Source organism: Anser cygnoides, chromosome 6 (assembly GCF_040182565.1).
Source record: "Anser cygnoides isolate HZ-2024a breed goose chromosome 6, Taihu_goose_T2T_genome, whole genome shotgun sequence".
NCBI classification, from domain to species: Eukaryota; Metazoa; Chordata; class Aves; order Anseriformes; family Anatidae; genus Anser; species Anser cygnoides.
Genome location: NC_089878.1, coordinates 36,229,357 through 36,247,854, shown reverse-complemented (window position 1 = coordinate 36,247,854; position 18,498 = coordinate 36,229,357). Strand labels below are relative to the sequence as shown.

General features: G+C 45.2%; 1 protein-coding gene and 1 long non-coding RNA gene across 2 annotated transcripts in view; one reads left to right on the top strand and one right to left on the bottom strand.

The window, feature by feature from the left end:
* Positions 1-939: 939 nt before the first annotated feature.
* Positions 940-18,498, top strand: part of NXPH2 (neurexophilin 2) — a 35,919-nt gene continuing 18,360 nt past the window's right edge. Inside the window, exon 1 of the mRNA XM_066999034.1 lies at positions 940-1,781. Coding sequence (XP_066855135.1) covers positions 1,731-1,781 — 51 coding nt within the window. The 5' untranslated portion in view covers positions 940-1,730. The remainder of the gene's footprint in view (positions 1,782-18,498) is intronic.
* On the bottom strand, positions 9,910-17,344 carry LOC106039380 (uncharacterized). Its single transcript, XR_001209200.3, has 4 exons — positions 17,207-17,344; positions 14,883-14,984; positions 13,410-13,604; positions 9,910-11,238 (listed from the first exon to the last, which is right to left on the bottom strand). It is a non-coding gene; the product is annotated as an uncharacterized lncRNA (long non-coding RNA).

The following is an 18,498-nucleotide window of genomic DNA, read 5'->3' as shown; positions in this document are numbered from 1 at the left end:
ACTACGTGGATTATCGCCTCAGTGGGTACTTCTCTGAATCTTCTTTTAAGCCTGATGCACGTGAACCCATTTTGGACTCGTTCGGCTTAGATGTAGTCTCCTTCCCTACACCTGAGCGCATTTTCTGGACTCAGATGAAGGAATGCGGTCGGTGGCTCATTGATACCTGCACGACACATTTTGACACCCAGCAGCAGGGACACAGCACACAAATAGCTACAGCCGCCGTCTGGGAAACTCGTGTGCAGTAAAAGCGCTTCCAAAGCTCCTTCCAGTGGCAAGTATTTTTGAAGCCGAAGGTACGAGGGCACTCAAAGAGTAACCTGAACAGGGCAATGAGGCTTGAGAGGACACCGGGCTGCAAATGACGGGCAGGGTTTGAGAACCCAAGCTCCTGTCTCAGCTCCAGCCCAGCGGCTGAGCACTGGCGTGTCACACCCCACACAAAGTGCACACTCGGGGCGATGCTCAGGGGGATAACAGCGCTCCCACCGCAGCCTTGCATGCTGAACACGGCCGGGCCTTCTGCCAGCCCCAGGCACCCCGGCCTCCACAGCAGGCCACCGAGCCCAAAACTTCATTCTCCTTTTGAGGTTGCAGCTTGAAAGCACAGGAACAGGTTCACTGCTGATAATGGCACATATCTTAAAATTGGGCGCAGAGAGCACTCACTGAGAGTTGTGCCAGTAGGGGTTGGAAATGAGGAGACATTTCTTCCCAGAAAGAGCAGTCAGGCACTGGGACAGGTTGCCCAGGGAGGTGGTGGCGTCACCGTCCCTGGGGGTGTTCAAGGACATGGTGCTTAGGGATATGGTTTAGTGGGTGATACTGGTGGCAGGGGGGTGGCTGGACCAGATGGTCTTGGAGGTCTTTTCCAACCCTAATGATTCTGTGATGCTACGATTCACTGACTGTGATCATTATAAGGACAGCGACTCAGGCGGGAGGTGGGCGCTGCAGCCCTCCCTGCCTCCCTCACGTCCCAGCACTGGGTGCCCTCATGCTCAAATGCCATTGCCCAGACTCATGTGAGGAACCAGCCGAGCCCCTCAGCACCCACAGGGACCGGCCGGGCACAGCACCCCGGGGCTGGACGAGGGTGCCCGGCACAGCACCCCGGGGCCCTGCGGGCACCCCGGGCCTCAGCCCGGCAGGCGGGAGCGTGGAGACGGCGAGGCCGGCCCGTGGGCAGGCTTAATTCCCCCGAAGGGCTCCGCTCCCCCCCTGAGGGTGGGCTGGGGACGAGGAGGGGGCCCGGCCGGCTCCCTGCGAGCGGCAGCAGCCCTCCGCCCGCCTCCCCTTCGGCACCACGCCGGCCGCACGGAGCCCGCCCCGGCAGCGGCGGGCGGGCGGGCGGAGGAGGAGGGGGCGGCCGCTGCGGCGCGGCTTTAAACTTGCCGGCAAAAGCCGGGGCGTCGGGAGCGGGAGCCCCACCACGGCTCTCCCCCAGCGGGGGACGCCACCGCCACCGCCGCCATCACCACCGGGCTCCGAGGGGACCCCTCCGGGCCGGCAGCGCTCCCGCCCCCTGCCCGCCCCCCCGCCCGCCATGGCCGCCCGCGGAGCCGAGCGGCGGGGCAGAGCCGGGGGCAGCGCCGGGGGCTCGCCGCCGGCCCGCAGCGCCCTGTGAGGGGGGGCACGGCGCCTCCCCGAGCCCCGGCCGCCCCCCTCCGCGGCGGGGATGCGCCACGGCCCCGCCGAGGGAGCCGCCGCCTAGACCGGCAGCCGCCATGGTGCCCCTGCGGCCCCTCGTCGTGCTCCAGGGCGTCCTGCTGCAGCTCGTAAGTGCCCCCCTCTGTGCCCCTCTCCAGGCTCCGGACCCCCCCCCTCCGACCTCCCCCCAACCCTCCTTTATTTATTTATTAATTATCTTCCTTTATTAATTGCACCCCTCCGGGCCGGGGGAGCGCGGGGGCGAGGCCCGGCAGCGCTCTCCCGAAGTTTGCCGCCGGCCCCCGGAGCGACCGCTGGCTGCTGAGGGGCTTCCTTCTTCCCTTTAATCCCTTTTTTCCCCCGTTTTTTTCCAATATAAATCCTGCGGTAGGGGAGCGGGGTGGCCTGCGGCGGGACGTTTCCCTTCGGGGCCGGCGGCCGCAGCCGAACCAAACGCGGTTTTCAAGACTTTTTTTTTTTTTTCCAGCATTATCGTTGTTATTATTTCGGGAATTTCTGGTCGCGGCAGCCCGCCGCGTGCTCCCCTGTCACCTCCGCTTCGTGCTGCCAAACTTCTGCCCCTCTTCCCCAGCTGCCTCGCACCTCGAAGTTTGTCGCCGTGGTCACCCGGGAGCGTGTGACAAACCCTGAAGGGGTTCGCCACCCTCCCTGAGAACCGGCTGCTAACGTTGCGGCGTGAACTGACTGATCAGTTTTTCGAGGAAGCTTATGTCAGATTCTAATCCGGTTCTCTGGATTGTGCTCGTCGTGTGTAACGTTTCTCGCTCCCGCGCCCTATCGTGTAGCAGCGAGGCGCCGGGCCGCAGCCCCGCGATAAGGCACCCGCTCGGGACGGCCGAAGGCTGTTGGCATCCTTCGCTCGCACGGCGGCTCCCAGCCGAGCAAGGCAGGGGTGAGAGGTGCGGGTGGGGAGCAGGAAACGGCTGACGGAGCTGCTGAGCAGAAGGGGGCTGAATAGCAACGCGCCTTCCTCGCACCCGCGAGCCCTCTCCCCCATGCCCCGTTTCGTTTATTAGACAGATAGCAAAGGGATTCGTTAAAGCTGGCATCGCGAGGGATCGCTGTGTGGATAGCGTTTCGGGTAGCGTCGTGGGGTTACTTGCTGTGGGGCTAAACGCGCTTTGCAGGGAGGCTGGCTGCTTGGAGGAAGCGAAGCTGCTGTGTCGCACGCAGCCGGTGCAGGTCTCCAGGTGGATGTGGCACTGAACTCTCAGGAGTGCTCAGTTTTCTGCTTTCCTCACGTACAAACCAGCAAAGTTTTGTTGACAATTAGTTTTATTGCTTACACAAGTTAGTGTAAGTAGTAAAGCAAAGAGAGAATGTCTGAGATTTTAGAGGTGTTTTAGGTCCGCCTTTTAGTGCTCGTCTGTTACAAAAATACATATGAAAACACTTTGGCATGTGTTTCCAGAACATCTGGTTAACTTCTGGTAAACATCTGGTTAAAGCTACAGCTTATTATACGTTGCGGGCAAATATTTGGTGCTGGTGCTGATGCACGGAACACAGGTCTCTGTGCTATTCTCTGCTCTCTGTGCAATACTTGGAGTGCCTGGTGGCTTCCTGGAATCTAATTAGCAATTTCAGCAGGCAGGCATCGGTGATGCTAATTCTCAACTGTTTCTTAACCAACAATGAGTGTGGTTAATATTAATAAAATGCAGAATGCTCAGCATTACAGCCAACGAAGAAAAAAAGTGGGGCTTGCAGTGTTGTAATACAGCAGCACTCTAGTAACCCAGACGTGCTGCCATCAAACCCTTACTGATGGCACAGTCTTAATTTTTAAATGCAAAAACAGGCTTGGTAGAATGCAAAACATCTTTGCAACTGTATTCTACGTTTTAATGAAGCCAGAAATACTTTTTCATTAAACCTCAAACTCTCGCTTGGCTTTCAAATACAGAAGTGTGTCATCTAAGTGCCCACTTTATAAAGATGCGCAGGTGTGGGGTAAAACTGCACAAATTTGAGGAGATGCTGGCAGAAAATCTCACTGCATTTCTGAACAGTGTTAGTTAGGTGACGGTGTTATATGCAATACCATTCAATCAGAAGTTCATGTTTGGTATTTTCTCAGTGGAGTGTGGATACATTTTTGTAACGCTTTCCTGGATTATTTTTTAACTAGTAGATGGCGTGCCAGTAATGCATGCAGTATGAGCACGGCTGTATCTCTTAAACTACTTCGCATATTTGGGTATGTAAAGCAGTAAGGCTGGAACATGCTGTTGTGTCAGGTTGAGGTGCTAACCGGCATCTGTATAAATGCGTTCGGTTTGAGAGTGAATTTTGGCTTGTGCTGTCAGTATAGATCAAAAAATAATTTGCAGTGCTTGGTCAGGGTGTGTCCAGGCTGTTATTGATAAGAAGACCTGAAACTGATATGCTGTATTGTCAGTAGATGCTTTTCCTTTACTGTTAGTCATCAGTAAGCTTTTCAATTTTCACATAGTTGCTGAATACCTTCTTAATTATCTCTGTATAACTAATGGAGCTCTACATATTGGAAATTGAAAAGATTGAGGTATTAGGAATTTTCATTTTAAGGAGATCTTATTAAAATACATGCCGTTAATATTTGGTGTTTTCATGTTCCTAATTTGCACTGTTAAAATGCCATGTTTCATACCCTCGTTTAAAATAGCTTTAAAATAGGGGTCTTTAAAATGTACAAGACTCACCCTTTGCTTTAAAAGAGGGGGAGCAGGGGGCTGTACGTAGGGTTTGAATCAGCTCGGGTCTGCTTTCGCTGTAGGTAGGTAGTGTAAGCAGTTCTTTGCCTTGGCAAGGGGCAGGGACAGAGCAGCACTCGCAGGTGGGACCCGTGGTTCCGTAGGGTATTCAAGCACCTCAACTGTTGGGTCGCTCCTGATCTCGGCCGGCTGGAATTAAAAAGGGATTGCAGCAGCATTTTCCAGCGCCCATAGCTAAAGTTGTGTCAGCAGTCCTCTCAAGTAACTCGCTTCTAGTGTTAGCAGTGGGCAGCTGTCACCATTTATAAACTGAGGAAGTTAGTTATTTTACAAACATTTAAAAGCTGATTTTTTTTTTTCCCAATAGTGTTTGGATAGATGAGAAAAAAACAGAGAGTGACAAAGTATATTATTTCAAGATTTTTCTCCACCTAGGCTGAGTACAGCATCTATTTCTGTGAATTTCAATGACGCTTTGTTTTGGCCTTTGTGAGGGATGACATTTTTACCTATAATGAATATAATTTTGCCTGACAGTTAAGCCAAAAATTTTACAGCATGATTTTAAAACAGAGTTAAAAGGTCTTAACAACTTAAGTAGGAAAGAACATTTCATAACATGCTGTAGTACAAAACAGTGCTTCATCAGCAGAAATAGCTTGAAAACTGAGATGAAGCTGCATTTCCATTTAAAATACTTATATTACGTGGGGCATAGAAACAGAAGTGTGTTTCTCTTGGCTTCTTTAATTTTGTCACTGTCACCTTGCAGACTTGCAGTGTGTAACGTGCCCTTGCAGTGAGAATCAAAAATAACCACGACATAAAACTCCAAACTCCATTTGGGAAAGGTAAACGCTACCCTCTGGTCATCGGGAAGCACACGGATGAAATTCCATCCCTCTTAATTTCACTGAGATATTTGCCATGAAATACATTCAGCCCAGCATTCCTTTTGGTTTGTTTTGGTGTTCTCGGTGCTGTAGGCATTGTACACCTGTGTCTTATTCTGGTGTAATAGGGTACTAGAAGTAATCTAAGGAGTGAAGGCAGTTCGAAGCTAAGACAGCCCAAGAAACGCTGGTTTCAGCACTTCGGGACTTTCATCATCCCAAATGAGGAGTATGCATCAAGGTGGATGGGCCAGGTTTAGTTTAGCTAGGGTGTTAAGATGCCACAAGAAACTCAGCTTGCAGCAGCATCGCATCTTTTAGCCCAGTTCTGTGGAGCTGGTACCTGATGTTTTTCATGGTTTATTTGTAGGTTGACTGGGGCACAGAAAGGTGGTGGATCCTATTTAAAAACTGTTGAGCAAGTCAGTTTGCGTGATGTCTATGAGACCACAAGGTAGCCCGGGCTTCCCAAGCACAGGACACTCAAAATCCAAGCCTCAGTCTTTCCATTGGCACATGGAGAGCATTTGTCTGCCACTGTAAAGAGCTTTGGGATCTGCCTACCAGAGATGTGCTGTAAGCACTTTTGTTACCTGTATGGTAGTGCAACTGCCAGGGAAGCTAAGCAGAGAAGTCAGTGGAGCCCAAATGCTAAGTTGATAAATTGGGATCCCACCTTTCTGCTTGCTTCCTGAGCCTTGGTTTCGGCAAGGAGGGAGCTCAGAGTTGTGGGTCAAAAGGAAAACACATCTAAAAACACATCTAAAGGAAAACGCATCTAAAAGCAGGTGTACTTCAGAGGACAGTGCATTTTCTCTGTCAATCTGTCTCTAGTCTTGATTTTTGCCTGCCTATCTGTAGCTCACCGCTTTGCTATTCCCAGCTATAAAGCAAAACTATTGGCTGTGACATTTTTACCACATCACAGGGGAGGTTCCCGTTTACGTGACTCTGATGTGTTCACCCTGACCTCGATTTCCAGATGTTCTGGTTTGGACCTTTCACCAGAATAGCCTAAGTATCTTTGTGTATGTTTCCCCTTGTACCATCCCTTTTCCCCATCTCATTTTCATTCTCTTCCTTTCCTACCCTGTTTGTGGCTGTAGTTTGTGGTTTCCTTGGGTAGGTGAAGAATCAGTCAGAGTTAAAGTTAAAAACGGGAGGACCTGTACAGAAGCAGAGGATCAGTAGTGTTAAGTCCCTGTCAGTCACGTTTCACCCTCGTAGAACCTCTTTTCTGCAATTTAGCACTTCCCACACTCGCAGGCTTTCTCTGATGCTCTCTAAATTCATCTCATCCATCAGCCGCTGCTCTGTGGCCCACTCTCCAGAAGCTCACTGCGCCATTGCCACGCTGAAAGCGCGCTGCTGTCTGCATGGAGTCCTGCAGCACGGCCGTGTCTGCGTGTCGAGTCGTGATACGATATGCACATCGTGATACGAGCCGACAGGGCAGCCCCAATGCCAGGCTGCAGCCATGAACCCGTGCCGAAATCTGGGGGTCGTCGGTACGCTGCCGGATGAACAAGAGGTGGAAGGGGCGGCTGGATGGGTTTGGGGATGGATGTCTCACCAAAGCTGAGGTTTGCAGGTCAGCGCACAGAAAACACTGTCGTTCCTTTGCTGCAGGGAATCTCTTGTGGCTGGTGTTGTGGCCAGCCATCGGTTTAGCTGCAGCTAAAGCTTATTTCAGGATTCGAAGGACAAGGAAACATCGTAAGATGGGAAGAGGAAATGAAGAGCTATGAAAATGGGTCCACAGAAGACCAAGCGGTTTTGTCCTTGCAGCAGACCTTGGTGCTGGTACAGTGCTCTGTGCTCCCTGGGATGGCAGCGCTTGCTGTAAATACACAATCCGAGCAACTTGCCTATAACTTAAGGTAGAATTATTTGTAAAGAGCTTTAGGAGCTGGAGTTCTCGAGCTCAGGTTTTCTATTTGTTCCAAACGACTGGTAGCAATATAAGTTACTAATAGCAGGCAAGTGAAAATGTAAGAATAGGGAGAAATAAAAAAAAAAAAACTAAAAATCCAATGTCTCTAAAAGCAGTTTTTATGTGCGCTGGGACCAATTATGGTTATTGTGCCATTACAGTGAAGAGTTAAGGTTATTTAGAGCACTTTAGTTCTGCTTCCCCAAATCCAGCATGTTTGGCTTATGTTTGTGATGAACAATCATTTGAGAATTTCCTGGCTTTACAATACTTGGGTTTGGTGACGACCGGGTATTTCTAGAACCATGAATCACCAGTATAAACTCAACCTGATTTTCATCGTGCTGTAGCCAATATCTAGGAAAATAAAACCACTGTGCATAGATGTGCTGCTGTATTTGTTCTGTTATTGTGTGGATTTAAGGGCTTTGGCGAAGGAGCTGGCTGTGCTTGAGGCTGACCTGAGGAACACTGGGACTTGGCTGTGGGGGTAGGAGGTGAATATCAGAGAGAGGAAGATGATGGAAATCAAAAAGCCTGATGGGCAGGTGGAGTGAACCTGAGCAGTCGCTGCAGGAGGAGAGGGACAGAGGGACCGAGAGGAGCAAGGTCTGTTTCCCCAACCTGTTCTGAGTCTTTGCTTGCACAAGTGCAAGAACCTGGTAGTTTCCATCAGCAGTTTTGGGCACTGTTGCTGTATTTTGTGCCTTGAAAAGGTATTGAGAACCACTAAGTTGAGCATCCCAGGATGGTAAGACATGGACCCTGAAGTTTTTTCCTCTAAGGCTGGCTGCTCAGCATTTTTTTTTTTTCCCTTGTTTATTTCTCTCCCTGCAAGCATCTGCTGGCTGCTTCTGTTGTTCATTACGTGTCTGGAAAGTTGGAGTTGCTGTTCCCCTGGAGGGTCTCATGGCTAGTGATTTCCCTCCAACCTTCAGCTGCAGCTGGTACTGCTGAGTGCCTTCCTCCACCACTGCCAGCTTAACCACCCGCGGGATTCCCAACCCAAATTTTCTCCTTACCCCAAGCAGTTGGGTTCTTGTAGTTCCCACAGGCTGGTTACTGCAGTCTTCAGAGATTGTAGTGCAGGAACCAGGTACGTAATGGCAGCACTTTATAGTCAAGAGGTGTGCACTCATTTTTTTGTGAAACCAAGGAACAAAGGCTGGCTGAACATAAACCGGAGCCTCGTGGTGTGTTTCTCACTTTTTGCCTCCAGTGTGCCAGAATGTCCTGTACCGCTGACCGTCTTTCCACTGGCCTGCCTCAATACAACAACAGGGGCAAGGATGAACTTTGTTAGAGGAGAAGCTGACTTCTCCAGTCTGTTTGCATCTATAGTGTGTGACTATGTGTATGTTGATTCATACGACTTACTGCTTAGGGTTTTTAACCCACTAATACTTAGGTGGCACTGCACATATTTTCCAAGTTGACTGTAGTGCTGTACCACGTGCTTTCTTCAGATACAATTCAAATACGTTTATGCTTAAATACGTAATGCTCAATAAGTACTCGATGCTCAAATACGTAAAGGCACAACAGTTGGGTATTTAGTGCTTCCAGATGTCCAACAAAATGTATAATTAAGAGTATGTATTTAAAGTGAAATGCTTCATATGTGGGTTGTAGTCCTCTCAGAGCCACATATGTAGAAACTGAGGAAATACACAGTTTGTACTAAAAAGAATATGTGAACGACATAAAGAGATAGCTTTATCCCTACATTTTAGTGGCACTGAGGAGGAAAATGTAATGACATTCAGGATATTTTTATAATATATCTTAAGGATTTTTTGTTAGAAATTATATTTATTTCATACACTGTAGGGCAGATAGTGCATTATGAGACTGTGGTCTACATGAGCACATGCTAAACCTGCTGTATCCCTTGGTTCCTGGGGTTCAGCTCAAGTCTGGAACTGGGATATGACAGCAGAAACTAGTGCCACTAAATGTTGCTGAGAGGCAAGAATGGCAAGCTTAATGCATAAATCTGTCTGTAAAGCCTCCAGATGTAAGCCATACACCAGTGTATGGCTCCTGGTCGCAGGCCATGTAGACATGTTCTGTGTTTTCTCATGTATAAGAAGTTGGTGGTGTCTGTAAGAAACAAAACTCTATTTCCAGAATTTTATCATTTCATTTGGGGATAATTACAAAACCTGCTGCTTCTGTTTTCCTCTACTATGGATTATTAAAACATGTTCTTAGTTTGAAGCCTTCTTAGTTTAAAAGCAAAGAAAAACAGTAAGATAGTCATAAAAAAAAAAAAAAAGGAAAGAAAAAGGTGTGGGGTGTTCTTGTTGTTTGGTTGTTTTTTGAGGAAAGTACCAAAGTACCATAGCAGCTGAAGAGAGATGCTGAATCTAACCCTTTGGCTGGAGACAGGGGCATTTTTAGAGTGGCACAATGGGAAGCAAGGGATGAGCGAAACCCAGTCCTTTAGTTTCCTGAGCAAACAACATGCGAGGGAGAAGCCGAAAGCCTGGGCTGTTTTCCACTCATTAAGCTAACAAAATGCTAATCAGCTTCGTGGAAGGATTCATAGCAGGTAATGTTACCTTTGTTGCTGTGACACCGCTGAAGGGTTATCTGGTGTGTTAGCCTGGTCCTCTTTAATTTAGATGATTGAAATAGTTATATACAGCAATCACTAGCTAAATTGCACCTTACTTTCTTTTAAAATGGATGAGGTTTTGTCAATGTTATTAACGCTCAAGGCAAGGAAAAGACTGACGTTAAACTCCTTGTTGGGTTGGGATGGATGCTGTGGTGCTGCTGGAGGTGGATGCCGGACTCAAGCTCATCCTGCTGCTGAACCCTTGTGTGCCTTGAAATTGGTTGTGGTTGTACAGCCATGGAATTAGTCTTCCCGTCATGGAAACATTAAAGTTTGAGTTAGTTTTAAATCACACTACACAGTCTTCTCTGTTAAAAACATAGAATCAGTTAGGTTGGAAAAGACCTTCACGATGGTAAAGTCCAGCCATCAGCCCAGCCACCAAGTCCCACCAGGCCTTCTCTGGCTCCTGGGGATGTCCACATGATCCAAACTACAGCAGCTGGGACCAGGTAGAAAGAATTCTTTCCTTTCTACTGCCCAAATGCACCTTTTTTTCTTTTTTTAAGCAAAACATACCCTATTTACGGGAAACTAAGGAGTTGCAGCCACCTTTCCAGGATCTCCTAGTGGTCAAAAATACCTAACTTTGTGTTATGGTGACCAAGAACAACATTTTGTAGAAATTTGCCTTCTGGTGAGGTTTGCAGTGTTCTTTCAATGAACAACAAATTTTATTGTTGGTGGAATAACAAAATTAATATGTCAAAAATAAAAAAAGTAATAGTTTTTGTATCTTTCTTTGGGTTTGATGGATTGCATTGTCTTGTTCAGATCAACAACTAGACTTTATTTTTAATTCATGTCAATAAAGCAGATGAATGTAAAGGAAATTCAGTTTTGTCTTATTTAGATATTAGAATTGTAGTGCTGATAATGCAAACCAGTAGTCACTGTACCTGATTTGTCCTGTACCAGTGATATTCTCTGAATGCACAGAAGGATGTTAGTATTGAGATAAACTGGTCTGTGAGCAGGCATTAATAAGCCTTCCCTACTCTGAGTAAGGGCCCTGTACCCTGACTTCTGTCTTCCCAGTACCATTATTTAATAGGAATGTAATTATCTTTGAGATCTCCAGGTCTTTCAGATCTAGTTGAAGTGCACAGAATGGTTGAACAGTTGTTAGAGAAGGACTGACATACAGCTATGGCAACAGCATCATAGGAAGCTTGATTTTTTTCATACGAAATGGGCTAAAATAATATTCTAAACAGAAACGAGTCTGAAAGCCAAAAGAAACCTGAGTCCTGATCAGAAGTTCTTTAGGACTTCCTGGGACAGCCACATTTCAGGGATTTGCTTGTTATCGTACAGGCATGTAGAGGCTTCAAGACATTTTAATCTTTCCTTGGCTTTGATGAAGATGTGGGCTACTGCATAATTCATCTGTTTCGGGTTCCTCTTCAAAATACTCAACTGGAAAAGAAGTAATCAATTTTAGTCAGGCAAGAAAACCTACGCTAATACAGAGGTTTTGCTCACTCCCTCAGTTTAAGAATAACATCTTAACTAAAAGCAGTCAGGCATTTTTCTACAGTTCTGGATAATTTCAAGTTCTGAAAAGATAGCACAGAAGTTACCCCAGTTGCAGCTATGAATTAAACACCTGCAGTTTGCATATTGTGCCTGAGGTGGGATTCGCTGCACAGAAGGAAGTGCCATCCCTACCCAATAAGATCCTAGGAAGAAAGGAGCAGTGACTTAAATGCGTCCCTTTTAGAAGCTGCCTTCCCCTAGGTTGCAAGGAGTGCTTCTTCACTTGAGTCCAGCAGCCTTGCTACATTAAGCTGTTTAGTTTTAACATACAACAGCTTTTAAGGACTGATGAATAAATCAGTGATAATATCTACATTCTCTATGCGCAAATAAATAAGCGGTTATCCTAGTTTACAGTACTGGAAGGGAAAGGGAGCCTGTGTCTCTCAAGACAGTATCATATTTACCAAGGTAGACAGTATATTACATGAGGGTGCTCAGTCCCTTCCCTCAAAGCTATTTGGATTCACTTTTTGGAGGAAGAAAGAATACACACAGATTTGGAAGCGGGATATGCGAGTTGAAATTCACAGAGGTCAGGAAGGTGGCTTTCCTCTCACACCTACCAGGAGATGCACAGAACACAAAGGGGTGGAGGACTCACTGCAACCATTTTTCCTCCTTCTTTGACCTTAGTATAAGGTGTGTGAAAACCATGGCCTGGATTGGATCGTTCAGCAGAAATCAATGCAGAAATGCCTGGGCTTGTGTCCCGACAGAGCCCATACGTCGATTAGGGCTGATGTCCTTGGTGAGACGTGCTCCAAAACAACTAAAGGCAATTTTCATCCTTAAAACGTAAGGACTACTTGGGTCATATGTCTTACAGGGTGATTTTAAAAGTTATAGATTCAGGACCTGGGCATCCCTTATGAACCTCTGAAAAACTGCGTGTGCTGTCTCTTGAGCTCTCCCTGTTCTTGCGGTTCACTTCAAAAGACAGACACCAGGCAAAGGTATCCAATATCCTATAATGCAGGATTGCTGCCACATTACCCTTCCTAGTACTCTTCCTCAGCTTGTTTTAGGTCTCACACTAGTCCCTAGGAAGCTTCAGAGCTGACAGCATTGTGTTGTTTAGTAAGCTTTTCCTAATGTTATGCAGAAAGTTTTCTTAATTCCTTCCTGTTACGCTTAGCTATCTTCTTTCTGTCACTATTGATACGCTTTGCTGTAGGCTGCGTTATTTGCATGTTCCTGGGGACCTTTTCCTCAAAGAACCACAGTGGTAGCATTGTGAGTCGCATTAAGCTTTGCCTCTCTGTTGATCTCTGTCACTGACCATGCGTGTTTGGAGTGTCTTTTGTCATTTTTTGTTCCTTACTCCCACTGGCTTTCACAGAGCCTCTTAATGTAAAGATACCTGCAGGGCTGACCCAGTCAGTAGTAAGACAGCTTGTTGATGCTACAAGATACCATCTAAGTGTTAGAGAATCCAGCAATTTTGCAGATGAAGAAAATGGGTTAGATTCAGGAGGAAGACAGTATATTCTGAATGATACTCTTGACCAACTCTTCTTTCGAATAAAATAACGAATGCGCATCTGAAACCAGTGAAATTAAATACCTTGTACTTTTATCCCACTGTCTTCTTTCCTGTTCTATTGATAGTGTATTTATTCTACTTCAAACTGCAAAGTGTTCACTACCATATGTTTTTATCCATCTCTGGACACTTTATCTAGGCAGCTTTACTCTGGACACCAGCAGTCAGCCCATGAGAGTGGCACACTGTACACCAGGCGTATATGCTGAAGGTGTGAGCTACGTGACTGTATTAGCACTATGCACAAGCTAATGAGCACACCATCAAAAGGTAGGATGAGAACAGTTATGCAGTGTTGATCAGTTTAGCGCTCAGGGAGAATGTTCTCATATCTAGCCAGAAACATCATTACCAATCTCCCTAACATATTGCTTCCATTGCGAGCTCTTGAAGAGTGCCTTCTGCTTCATGTACAGGGCTCAACACCCATCAATGCTCAGAGAAAATACAGTGGTGGCTGAAAAGAAAAGTAACAGCAGGAATTGCACGTAAACAGATTGTATACCTGAATATTTTGCTCAGTCTCTTAATTTCTGGCTAAAGAAACATGCCACAGACTCCTGAGGGACACGTTTCTTTGCAAGCAATGGCAACCTTCGTAGCTGTCAATATGTGAGAAAAGCTTCTGCTGAAAGAGGCTGTAGAAAATCATCAGATGTGTTGTTGATATAAACCCGACATTACTTCACATTTCCTGTTCCTGAAAGAAATGTGTTTGGAGAAGTCTGTAAAATAGTCCTCTTACCTGGCACCACAACCTGTTTCTCATACAAGTGATCATCTTTAATAGATAAACTTTCCATTAAGAGCTAGACAAGGCGCTATTTTTTCTTGCAGTAGTCAGGAATAAGAACAATAAATGTGTGAGAGAAATTCATCAATTTTGTTAGAACATCAAGGTGCATGTCCATCTGAAATATAGACTGCATGGAAACACAGATCAGTACAGAGAAGGCTCCAAGTATAGAGTTATTGACCCTGGAGGATAAGATACAGAATAACCTTTCCAGGCTGTACTTTGTCAAGTTTAAGTAGTCTTTGCAAGGTGGGTATTTTAGCAGTCTCTTACCCCATAGCAAAGGTTTAATAGTAGATGCATTATAGCTTTTCCTAAATTTTGTTCTTTTTATAAATTACAGTACTATAATAATGTATTAATCGTTTATGCATTTACTAAATTTACTGTTCTGAAAAACAGTATAAATAAGTCAGACTGATTGATGTGAGTCACTGAAGTGTGTACGTATGTCTATTTTTCCAATCTGGTTGCTCACTTTCTGGTTGCAGTCCCAGTTCTAGGACCAATTGGTTGAGTCCTCTCTGCAATGTGTCCCAGTGCCGAAAGTGATGGAGTCTGCAATGCAGCCTCGATATGTAGGATGATAGATTATGCCAGTAGATCACAATCGTTTTCCAACCTTGTGAAATATAAACGCTATTCTCAAAAGTTAGCTTTTGAGATAAATTCTTATCCCACACAGTGCTAATCATGTCTGTACTGGGATATTTTGAAATCCATCAGCTAGAGGGGAGAAAAAAAAAAAAACACCTAAAACCTCTGTTCTCTTGGAAATGCTTTTGAACACTGGTCCTAACCATAATTCAAGAAGTGCACTTTCTTCCAGACAACTTAAGTATGAAGCAATCTGTGTCTAGTTCTATTACCAGGCAAGGAAGAACATCTCATCCTATCACGGAGTGTATATACATGTAAAGCAATGTCCTTGGAAGTTAGCAGACAAAAACTATCCTTTGAGTCTACCACAGAGTACATACATTTTTTGTTCCAAGGGATGTGAAAATTCATTTATATGCTGCCATTCTAAGCTTATAATTGAGGTAATCAACTGTTAGTCACATATTTAAAAAATAAAGCTGTTAGTAAAATATTTTTTTAAATGGATCATTTCCAGCGTCTTGGCACAAGCATTTCTCCGATGAAGGAAAGACTACGAGTGGGAGGACGGGGTGGCAGTACCTCTGCTCCTGGCCTTGCTTGCTTAACCTGTGGAAGGCTGGACTTCTGTCACGTTTTATTGCACCTCTGGCATAAGTCTGGACCTTGGGAGATGAAAGCACACTGCAAATATGAAGAGGAAGAAGTTAACTTAAATACTTGCAAATGTCAGTGTTCGTGGGTATTAAGTCCATCCTTCAGATTCTTCAGTCTTGACAGCAACAACTTCAATTAATATATTCTGAAACTAACTTTATAAAGAAATACGAAGTAAACAACATTGTATAAATCATCTTATGCAGTAGTTCTGATTTTTTTTGTTTGTTTACACTGTGCTTTAGAGCAAACCACCTCAAAACCTTTCAGTAACGCTCACGATTATGAAAACTTAACCCTAGAAAATGCCTTTGTGAATTCTGTCTGCACTCTTGCAGAAGAGTGGGACTCTGTTACTGATTTCCAGCAAGGGTCCGGCCACTTTTACACCCAAATGGTAGTCTACTCATCCAGGCTGTAACATCCCGCGTTAAATATGGCTAACCAAAGTAGATGACATTCTTCTGTTATCCCCCAACCCCCAGATCTAGTCTTTTGATAAATGTTTGACAATCGGTTTAGTCAAGCATGGCAAAGTAAATTCATGGTAAATCTGACCGGCTATTCCCAGTCATCATCTTCCCCTTCATGTGCCCAGACAAGACTTTAGAGAGGATTTGCTCCATGATTTCCCCAGGGGCTGAAGGGAGTCTGAGCAGCTGGTAATCCCCCAGATTGTTCTTAGCTTTTTTTTTTTTTTTTTTGAGAACGGTCACTACGTTTGCTTTTCTTCGGTCATCCCAGTGTACGGAACCTTTCAAACCTGATAGAGAACAGCCTTATAGAAACATCAGCCAGTTCGCTTGGCATGCTTGGTTGATACCCATCGCTGTCATAGTCTGTGTACGGGTTGGGATTGCTCAGGGGATCCCTGACTCAGTTCTTTTCTACTGATAGTAAAGATTGCATAGGGAATAGAATCAACATCTCAGGGGTCTTGAATTAGTTGCACTTAGGTGTACAGAGTCAAATTCATCTATTGCAATGAATCTACACTACATAATCAATAGTATATCACTGACACAGGCACCACTGTTCTTGTTTAGTGATGAACGCTAAATGATCATTAAGCCAAATTTTAAAAAATCTCCTACAAAGGAATAGTTGCCCTTCACTTTTTTTTTTTTTCCTTCTAGGTGAGCTAGGTGGACTTGATAATCCACTACAGGTCTCTCTAGGGAGATCTAAAACTTGCAAGTGTGGGTCTCGAGTTTGGTCTTCCAATGCCACAGCAGCAAATAGCTATGTGGATTCAGAAGCAAATGTGCTTCTGGGCATTGGAAACATTTCTGTAGGATGAAGGTGCTCCAGGGGAAGCAGCAACACGCGCTCTCTTGGTCATCCTGGAGCAGCGGTCCTGTACGAACTGCTTCAACCTTCCTTCTATGTAGCTCGAACATGGTACATTTTTCCCTAAAGTCCTCATCAGCAATGCAAAAGATTGAACAAAAAGTTCCAGAACAACATGAGTGTGGGTTAGCCACCTTTTGGAGTAGAATCTCAAGACCAGCTTGTCTAAGTACTGATTATTAGATTCTTAGCTGTATTACATTCAGCTATACCCACAGGTACGGAAATAATGTCTGCTTAAGGCAGACGCAGGAAGATGATTTGCAATTCGCCATAAATCGTGTCTTTATGAATTCAACCGGTGTATTATGGATAGCAAGCTCAGAGGTGAAACTGCCAGCCTGTGCTTTGAGTCAGACTAACAACTTTTGCTCCTGCAAAAATGATTTGCATTTTTAATTGTCTGTTAGCTTGTGTCCTACAAATTAAGGGCTTGTAGATAAATTACTAAATTGAGTAATTCTAGGTAGACAAATGAACCTCGCAGCAAATGTAACACCTGAAAATTGATCAATTCAGTGACGGAAAGAAATTATGGTCAACCGTTGTCAAGCACTTGCAGTTTTCTACCATACGGGAACTTGGTTCTCCCTTAGTTTGTTAGCTGATATAGTGACAAGCTGCTGAGAGATGACAGATTTAGCCAAGGATTTGGAGTCTGAACACCTGTGCAGTGTCATGCATTTAAAAATAGAATGTGACAGCAAAACACATCAAGCCTCTAATGTCCAAATGGAAACCACAGGGGTTTTTCCTTCAGCTTTTTTCCAGAGAAATAGCTCTCAATCATCGCTGTCCGAGTAAACACACAAAGCTAAAGCTGTTTCGCTGAGGTCCAAAATAAACGGGAACAAACTCGGGTGGTAGGCATGGGAGCAGCAAAAATGTTCAGTAATCACCATTTCTTCCCTCTCAATGATGTCCTGGTGGCGTCCATCTCCGAGGGGTGAAGGTTATTACTGCTCAGTGGCCGTTTCTCCAGTTAAGGCTTGCTGAGGGCCTAGCAGGGTCAGCTAACCTTCCTCGGCCTACCTTGGCTTCTGTGCGACTCACTCAGCCCTCCAATGAAGCTGACAAAAAAAAAACAAACCAAGACAGTTTTTGTTTTGTATAATCTCCTCCAAGGGAGAAAAAAAAAAGCCTAAACCAAGGGCATGAAAGATAAAAACAACCTTTGATTACTGGGTTAGATCTGCGCATTACGCCCTTCTCTGAGGGAGCCTACCTCACTGACAGTATTTGAGGGGAACGCCTCCACTTCCCCTCTCCCCTAATAGTATCCTTGAAGCCTTAATCAAAACTAAAGGACATAATTAATTTATTTTTTTTTTTTTTTGCAGTGGGGACTGGCTTTCCTGCCCTGTGTGAGGCACTAAGTCCATGGCAGTCCCCGCTGGCTCCCGGAGCGCTCTGCTCTGAGGAGCATCACGGGCTGGCAGTCGTGGGCAAGGCCATGAACCCCCCTTCACGTTACAGAGAGCCAACCTTCCAGCTTAGGTTCTCACTTCAGCAAAATGTTTGGTTTTCTGAAGGTCAAGTGTTTTTTCATCACGTTGAGTGCAATAATTTTGAGAGGGTATTTTTGCCTCTCTGTTTTGCTGCAGTCCTATTAACTGCGTTAAACAGAACAACCTCAGCAAAGACGTTTATTCAGTGTTTTGGACAACAGTTTTGTGTGATTGTGTGATGGGGAATTAAGTAAGGTCCACGTTTTGCTCATCTGTGCTCTCATTTATATATGAGATACTTCAAACTGAGATAACAGCTATCACACATGAATGGGTTGCTTCTTGAAATCAATGATATAAATTAGACTCCCTGTTTAGGAGCATCTGGCACCCTTAGAACCTAGCGCATGTAATGATATCTCTGTTTATTAAAAAGAATTATGTAACAATATGGTTGATTCATTTCAATGTGATTGGCTTAGCAACTTAATTGGACTATACCAGAGAAAAATAAAATAAAATAATTTAATTAGCTCATTCATTTGTGGCTGACTGGAAGCACTGTATATCATGCTCAGCTTCTTTAAAGGTGTGCAGCTGTTTGATCCAGCAAGGAGCTGAACCTTTTCAATGTTCACAGAAACCTTCATGTCTTATGGGGCTGCTCAGCACCATGCTGATGTTCAGACTCTGGGCCCCAGTCAAAGCCCACAGAAACCAGCAAGAAGTTTCCTTTGAATCCA